The sequence below is a fragment of the Fibroporia radiculosa genome (assembly GCF_000313525.1).
Source record: "Fibroporia radiculosa TFFH 294 genomic supercontigs, scaffold2761, whole genome shotgun sequence".
In the NCBI taxonomy this organism is placed as follows: Eukaryota; Fungi; Basidiomycota; class Agaricomycetes; order Polyporales; family Fibroporiaceae; genus Fibroporia; species Fibroporia radiculosa.
The window spans coordinates 1-8,076 of record NW_012133363.1 but is presented as its reverse complement, the minus strand read 5'-3'; the positions used below and the strand labels follow the sequence as shown (position 1 = coordinate 8,076).

The window sequence follows — 8,076 nt, the reverse complement described above, 5'->3', positions numbered from 1 at the left end:
ACTAACATAGTGAGAGCTTAGAGACAAGAAAATAGGCTGTCAAAGAACTTGAGCGGAGCAGACGCCCAAAGTTGGCCTAAACTTGAGTAGACGCCGAGGTTCGATCACGTGTGCATCGCGTTCGAAACGAACGTCTGCATATTGGGATTCGCGAATTCCGGTGGTGACCAAGTGGCGACCTCAACGATCTTGACAACGTTCAAGGCAGTATCCTCCACATCTTGCAGCAATGGACGCATCAAAACCAGGAGAGGCCGGCGTCATTGCGTGGTGTAACAGTGTACGCTTCAACATGGCCAAGGATCCTGGTCGGCAGTTCCTCGACGAACAGATTCAAAATAGCCTGGACTTCCTGGACAGCTATCTGGAAAATGTCCTGCGAGGTCCCAAGACCGAGTGAGTGTTTTCCTACGCGTCGATTCGTATGTGGGGACTATAGTTACTTAGATCTGTCACGGAACTATTGAAGACACCTGGACGTAAGAAGAATGCGCCTGTGAGGACGAGGGCAGGGACAGTAGCAGCGGCAAAGGTGAAGGCGGTTATTTCAATGTCCTTAGATGTGCGTCGCGTCTCTTTTCCTCTTTTGAATCCAAATCTCAGCTACTCCAGGAAAGTGATGCTGAACAAGAAAACCGCGCGCCCGTTAACAGCTTCACTAAGGCGCTCCTACAGGCAAAAGAGGTTACAGATGACCTAGCTATCTCCGTTTCTCCTACCAGACCTTTGGAGTCCCAACGACCTGCTTCATCTCAACAGGGATTTGTACCCACAGAAGTATTTCAGCCGGCTGAGCCAGTCGTGCACATTTCGTCTCCGCCACCTCAAGAGCCGGGTCATGAGGACCCGAAGTTTGACACGCGGTCAGATCATGAACCTCAGGAGCTTTCCATGATCGCAGAAGACGACGAATTAGTGGAACGAAGCCGTTTGTCTATGCAACCCCAGCCAAGTGCTCCAGAGGTGCCCGAGGAGGCTGTTCAAGCACCCATTGAAAATGGGATGGACACGGAGGAGGAGGACTCGGCCCCTACTGATATCACGTCTACCTCAGCGAATACTTTCCATTCATTTCAGCTGGGCTCGCCCCAAAATACTGAGTCACGATCTTCCAAGGTACTCGCTTCGGAGGCACACGTTACGGAGCCACTTCCTCGCATCGAACGCCCACCACTAGAGAATGATTATGCCATGACTGCCCCACTGCCCATTGTGCCCACCCTTCCAAGCGAGTCACATGTAGATGAACTCAACGTGCCCATTCGTGACGGTCCTCCGGCCTCTCATTCTGCCCCGGATCTCGCACGGAAGCCGAGTCTCTCACAGCTGGGTCTCCCTGCACCTTCTCCTCTGCACAAATCGACCCGGGTAGTAAGAGAGCCATCCGTGGGGGCGGGGCCGACTGTAGGCCAACCCCCAGGAGGGAAACGAAGCTCGTGGCTGGTCAAGGCAAGGGAGGTCAAGGCTATGGAAGGCACAGGCAAGCGTGCCAGTACGGTCCTTGGGACAACCTTTGCACCAAGTATGCTTGGGACTAAACGAAAGAGTGGGGAGGTGTTTGGTTTGATGCCGAGAGCGTCGTCTGCAGCACTCGGGGCGGTTGCAAGGGCCTCAGAGGAAGAGGAAAGGCACCAGAAGGTTCCCAAATTAGCTGCGGCTGTGGATCTACCAGACAAGGAACAGGTACGACAGGCTAATGTCGACCGCGAGCCGGTCGATAAAGGCAAGGGCGTTGTGCGGACGGATCAAGAACCACATTTGCTTGCTCCTGCGGCTGTATCCGAACATCAGGAACATCAGACGCCACCTGCATTATATCCTACTCTATCAAAGGATAATATAGTTGTACCGTTGAAGACGGAGGATGAGGATGATGGTATGCTCGATCGTTTCAAGCGGACGGTCGAAGGATTTGGTGCTCGCGCTGGGAAAAGTATGGGGAAGTCTCTTGGAGGAAACGCTGCCGCGGCCCTGGCAGAAGCCAGAGCAGCTGCTGAGGCTAGAGTTGCGGAAAGGAACAAAGTGGAAGGCAGAGAGGAGTCAGAGGAACCGCCGCTCTCGTCAAGCCCCCCTGCCGATTCTACAGACAGTGTCGCGCCTGCTGGGGAAGCTCGACTATATCCGGAAGTCCCGCATGGCGATGTGCCCGGGTTCAAGACCGCGGAGAGGAGATTGAGTGTGTCCGACCTCGTCAGCTCGTCAGAAAAGAAGCAAAAATCCCGAGTGGTCCGGTCACCCCCTTCTTCAGCCATTACTGCTGGGCCTTCAAGACAGTCGATCGACGCCGCTAATATCAGTTCGTCTACCACACCTCCCAACTCGCCACCCGCAACGCACAAACCAAGCTTTGCCGCCCCTCCCCCCCCGGTTCAAGTCTTCAGCAAACCTCCACCCCCTCCAACTGTGTTTGTTGCCCCGTCTGCACCCGCTGCGCCCTCGACCTCGCAGCCTACTCGGACCACTGGTGCCCCTGGAGTAGGTAGGGACTTTTCGTTCAAGTTGCCTACAACAAATCCATTTTCGCTGCCAGCCGCAGTTTCGCTGGGTGTACCTGCTACCTTGGCTTCGCCGTCCAGTCAAAAAGGATGTGGCCCGCTCTCTGCACAGTCGAGCAAAGCCAGTCTTTTTTCGGATGTCATATTCGATAGGGAAGACGAAGTACCCGCTTGGATGGCAACAACTCAAGATACTGAATATTCTATCCCGCCTTCTCAGGCACAGCTTAAGAGCGGCGCGAATGTGGACGATCTCGACGATGACGACAGCTGGCATGTTGACGAGAAGTTCACGTCGAACCATATGTGGACGCCGTTTGGGTTTGCGTCTGCAGACAAGGACGACACGTGGAGCACACTCCCAAGCAGGAGTATCAGCCAGAAAGGCGGCGACACCGGTCCAATTACCACTAACCAAAACTTCACGAAGTCATTTGCGGACACGCGGGACTTTGATCTTGCGGAGATGGTACAGGATAAGGAAGATGTTGAGCCGTCTCGTTCGGTTGTACCGGGTGCGTTTAGATTTGGTGCGGATCCCGAACTGCAGGAAGAGGCGGATATTGCGGATGAAGCAATGGAGATCGACCCTGATCTTGACGAGGAAGAAGACGAGCTGGATGAATTGGTAGCAGCCGGCGCATCCACGGTCAGTCTCGTTCAGGTACGCTTGAAACTAAACGACCTGAAAAGGCCCCGATTGATTTATTCTATTTATCCTGTAGCCTAAAGGTGGAGCGGAGAGACCCAGAAGCCAAAGTCAACAGTCCATGGCATCAACAGCTTCTTCACAGTCCCAGCCGGTTGGATTCTTCGGTCAAGCATCTAAATTGGTCAGTAGCGTGCTGGGCAGCACTAAGAAAGTTAAAGGGGAGCCAGTCAAGAGCCTGCAATTGGCAGCTCAGGCAGCCAAAAAGGTGAGATCTGCAAGAAGCTGCTTCTCTGAGGATGTCTAGGATGCTTACATCCGTGGTTTCGTAGCAACAAGAAGAGATTGAGAAGAAGGCGACAAGACTCAAAGAGATGGAGAATCGCCGGCAACTTGCTCTGCAGCGAAAGGCAGAGGAAGACAAGGCACGTGCTATTGAAGAAGACAGGAAGATTAAAGAAGAGAACGACCGGCGAAAGAGAGAGCGAGAGGAACATACGGACAAGAGACCCCTTCGGGCGACGGGCAAGAAGGTATGTGAGCAATATTGTTTTCTGAGTCCGACGCTAGATGCGCAATCTATCAATTAGGGAGATGATGACACCACGAAGAAACGCAAGATTACCACCGAGGCTGAGAAAAAGGTGGAGTCAAAGAAACCACCCTCAAAGGATAAGAAGGACAACCCTCTCCCACCTCGTGTTCCGAAGGCTGGGCCAAGTGGCGCCTCAAACCCAACGATCAAGATTGGGCCCCCGCCCAAGTCTGCGCTTAAACAGCAGGTGACAGCCACGGACACTAAGTCCTCGAAGACTGTCAAGGCCGTCCCATCTTCCAGCAACCTCAAGACAGGTGGTAAGGGCAAAGGAAAGGCCGCTGCTACCGACGACGACGAGCCGCAGCCTACTCGCGCGGCACCACTGAGGACACAAGCCCCATCGCCCAAACAGCCGCCGGTGGCAAGCGAGACCATCGAACTGCCGGACATCAACAGCGAATACTCGGACTCTGAGGACGAGGACCGGCCGCGGACGTTCGACCCGCCAAACTGGGCACAATCGCCGGAGCTCAGACAGGCATTGCAGCAGCAGAGCACGATGAACCCAGACGACATTTTTGGGCGCATCGGGCCGTTGCGGATGGAGGAGATCTTCCGCACGCGCCAGAGTCGCTTCAGAGCACGCACGAGTTCGGCGAATTGGTCCGGCGCGGACCAATTGACAGCAGAGGAGGAGAGGGAGTATGCGCGCAGGATGGGCTTCAAGTGAAGCGCGAGACCTGTATGATAGATGAACTTTTCAGACTTGCTAGGGTATATGCTCGCATTTTTATGTCTTCTCGCAAGTATTCCAATTATGAATTTCCGGTGGCGCTCCTGAGTCGGCGGATATACAGTGAATGAAAACGTTCCAAAAATTAATAAGCTCAGTGAACAACCATTATACTCCTGCTTTGGCTTTCTTCATTTCCCTGTACAATTTTACTACTCTCTCCCGCTCCTCTTCCAGCATGGCTTTCTGCGCCATTGAAATAGCACCTTGCGCCAACGTTATTCCCGACGTCGCTGATAATCGTGGCTTTGCCCCGCGGGGCAGTTTCTTCAGTTCTGGAGGTGCTTGTACAATGTCATTGAGACGTTTGGGAGTGGATGTCGATAGATGCGCGAATTCGGTAAGTTTTGATTTTTGGGCAGCTTTGGTCTCCTTCAGGGCGGGGGATTTGGGCTTGTTGTCTGACTCTGACATCGTTATCTCTGACTTCTTGGATTGTGGTGTCGCGGCGATAGATTTCGCATTTGATTGTGAAGATTTTTCGGATACTCGTTCTTTTTTCGCTCTTCGAGCATGAGCGGATGATGATTTCATGGCTTCGCGCAATACTCCTCGCATAGAATCTTCTACCCGCCTGGGAAATGTATGAATCTTTCTGTATGGAGGACGACCCACAGCTCAACGTACCGATTGAAGTGGGTCATCGACTCCCCTGGCTGAATTTTCATGGTCTGCCCTCGCGCATCCTCCGCAGCGCTTTTTCTCTTTTTGCGAGGAATACTTCCGCTGTCAGCAGCACCTTCGTCCGGTGTGCGTTTCCGTTTCATTCTGTACTCCGCTTGGACTTTTGCGGCGTTCAAAATTCTGGCCGCGCCCTTGGGCATCTCTTCATGGTCGATCGCATGGAGGGCACCTGGAGGCAGATTAAGTCCTCTTTGTGAGAGATGCTTAGAATGCAGTAGACAATGAAGCCAGGGGGTACTTACGACTGCGAACGGTCTTTCTCCCTGACAGAGCGCTTTGCTCGTTTGTGCGGCATTGTAGTCAAAAGACGAGTTCGACCGAGGACTGACTCTTGCTTGCCAGTGACCGTGACTTTCGATCGCTTGCTCGTTATCTTATCTCCAGCGCTTAAATAACCGAAAGGGCTCGATAAATTGCCACCACGGCCCTCTCGTCGGGAGCTCACATACTTGAGCGTACTCTACGGTGACCGTCTTGCATCAAGAGATACATCGGACTGCGTGCCTTCACCGATGAGAAGTGAATTGTTCTCTTACACGATTCGGTAAGTGGCGTCCCAGTAGCTCAATTTTAAGATTTCATAGCCGAATTCAGAGCATCCAAACACCAAACTAGGATTCCCTCTTCATAACCATGCATCGACTCGGTGGCGTAGGCCTGGCCGCCTTTGACCGCCAGAAGCTACACGAACGCTCCTTCGCGGAACTCTCCACGGAGATTTCGCAGGCGCAGGTGGACCTCCTCCATGCCCAGATGGCCCAGTTCCGCAGCGCACTCGCGCACTACGCCACGACATCCCGCGACTCCATCCGGACCGACCCCCAGTTCCGGCACGCCTTCCAGCGGATGTGCTCCTCCATCGGCGTCGACCCCCTCGCCGGCCCCCGCAAGGGCGGCTGGTGGGCCGAGATCCTCAACCTCGGCGACTGGCAGTACGAGCTCGGCGTGCAGATCGTCGACGTGTGCGTCAGCACCCGTGAGCGCAACGGCGGGCTCATCGAGATGAGCGAGCTCGTCCGTCTCGTCAGCAAGCTCCGCGGGCTCGAGGGTGGCGTGATTACGGAGGACGACGTGTTGAGGAGCATCCGGACGCTGAAGCCCCTCGGTGCGGGCTATGAAGTAATCGAAGTGGGTGGAGGGAAGAAGATGGTCAGGAGCGTGCCGAAGGAGCTCGATGCAGACCAGGCGATCGTCCTTGACATAGCGCAGGAGGGAGGCGGCCGTGTCTCGGAAGAGCTCTTAGTCCAGAGGAGAGGGTGGACTCCCGAGCGTGCAAGAGCGGCGCTGGAGAACATGCTGCTCCGAGATGGTTTGTGCTGGCTCGATGAGCAAGATGAGGTTGATGGTGTCGCCTATTGGGTGCCGTCTGCGATGCACTGGGACGAATAATCCGGTGTGCATATGTCAGTGCTTCTTGAGCTCACTAAATTATTACGCCTAAGCAATAGATCTGTATTTACATGTAATATCCATGTCTGTATCACAATGTGCTCCTCTCACACGACTGCGATATATCGTGTGGCTGGGTCCGCAACTATGCTGCGCCATGCTCTATTTGTTCAAATGAGATACTCCTGCGTCGATTTAGTACCCAGAAGGATCGGCGAAGTAAGTAGGGCGGGGGCTATCATGATTCCCGCATCATCTCGCAGCGGCCTACTCCATAACTTACGTCCAGTGCACATTGTTCGCTAGAGCATGGAATTAATGGAAGTTCTGAATTAATTTCAGCCTATCCACGCACATCTACAGAGCCCATTGTCTGAACCTGCAACCGGATTTGTTTTTTTTGCTCACAGCTCCACCCTGCTCCTACCAATCCAGCGCTCGCGAGTTTCCCGGTAACGCAGTCGGTTTCACTGGTCTCCATCGCAAAGACCGTCAACACCTGATCTGAAGCCACACGTTGTTTGAGCGTGTCTTTGTGTCATAGCGTGGAGGCACACGGGGGTCTGCTGATCGAATCTGCGCTATGTACATTACGCAAGAAATACGCAATGCCGGTCTAATGTATGTAAAAACAACAGCCCAGGACGACCGGCACGGAGCGCGCGAATGACCATGCTTCCCCTCCCCATTGACCCCGGAAAATCGAAATCTGACGACCCCAACCCGACATACCCGACACGTACACACGCCTACGACGGAAGAAATGAGTGGATGAATGACAAGAGAAAAATCATAGAGCCGTATTTTGCGGTCACAGTTCCCGTTCCCTGGCACGGCGGCTTTCATGAGAGCATCAGCAACAGCCCCGCACAGAGAAAACGATGGGGGCGCACTGACCGCCTGGATAAGTCAGACCAAGCCGGCGCGCGCCAAAGATGTGCTTTCGTTTTAGTGGGGACGGGGGGCACCCATTCTTCCCTGCAAGTGAGCACCTCCGATCGTATGCCGTCGGTGCAAGCGCTTACCCGCGCCACCATGACCTCTGGAATCGGAGCTCGACATCGAGCCCGCGAGCTTCGGCATATGGAAAATGCGCTGGAAGAACGGCTTTTTGTACCCGGGGTGCGCGGACTGGGGCGAATGCGCGGACTTGGTGGTGGACGTGGCCGTGTACAGGGAAGCGGCGTTCGGGACCTGAGTGCGAGAGAAACATTGTGTGAGCGAAAACGTAGGGGAGACGTGAAATGAGATGGGTGGCTGGAAGCAGGTCGTTATAGTGGAGCAGAGTGTAGGGATGACATGACGGATTGAAAGAAGAGCACCTACGATAAGTTTGACCTTTTGGCCCGGTGTAGGCAGGACGTAGTACGTGCTGCCGGACGTGCGGCTGGCGCGGTCATCGTTTTCCTCTTCGCTTTCTTCGGGGCTGTACGCGGGATCTTGCGTTGGCATGGGATCGTGTGCTGGCGTTCGCGCGCGCGTGCTCCCTGGCCGACTTCGACCTCGGCTGCGGCTGCGGCTGCCCTCG

The 8,076-nt window shown here is 54.4% G+C and overlaps 4 protein-coding genes across 4 annotated transcripts; 2 read left to right on the top strand and 2 right to left on the bottom strand.

Annotated features, from left to right (window-relative positions):
• Positions 1-229: 229 nt before the first annotated feature.
• Positions 230-4,412, top strand: FIBRA_04229 (uncharacterized protein; the record flags this gene model as incomplete). Its single annotated transcript, XM_012326044.1, has 6 exons — positions 230-396; positions 448-562; positions 613-3,159; positions 3,221-3,412; positions 3,477-3,677; positions 3,735-4,412. The coding sequence occupies 6 exons, from the start codon at positions 230-232 to the stop codon at positions 4,410-4,412; spliced, it is 3,900 nt and encodes a 1,299-aa protein (XP_012181434.1).
• A 171-nt stretch (positions 4,413-4,583) lies between these two features.
• FIBRA_04228 (uncharacterized protein) lies at positions 4,584-5,454 on the bottom strand (the record flags this gene model as incomplete). The annotated part of the gene is made up of 3 exons (XM_012326043.1): positions 4,584-5,049; positions 5,103-5,348; positions 5,402-5,454. The coding sequence occupies 3 exons, from the start codon at positions 5,452-5,454 to the stop codon at positions 4,584-4,586; spliced, it is 765 nt and encodes a 254-aa protein (XP_012181433.1).
• A 338-nt stretch (positions 5,455-5,792) lies between these two features.
• Positions 5,793-6,548, top strand: FIBRA_04227 (uncharacterized protein; the record flags this gene model as incomplete). The annotated part of the gene is made up of 1 exon (XM_012326042.1): positions 5,793-6,548. The coding sequence occupies one exon, from the start codon at positions 5,793-5,795 to the stop codon at positions 6,546-6,548; it is 756 nt and encodes a 251-aa protein (XP_012181432.1).
• An 811-nt stretch (positions 6,549-7,359) lies between these two features.
• On the bottom strand, positions 7,360-8,000 carry FIBRA_04226 (uncharacterized protein; the record flags this gene model as incomplete). Its single annotated transcript, XM_012326041.1, has 3 exons — positions 7,360-7,387; positions 7,442-7,526; positions 7,574-8,000. The coding sequence occupies 3 exons, from the start codon at positions 7,998-8,000 to the stop codon at positions 7,360-7,362; spliced, it is 540 nt and encodes a 179-aa protein (XP_012181431.1).
• Positions 8,001-8,076: the final 76 nt, after the last annotated feature.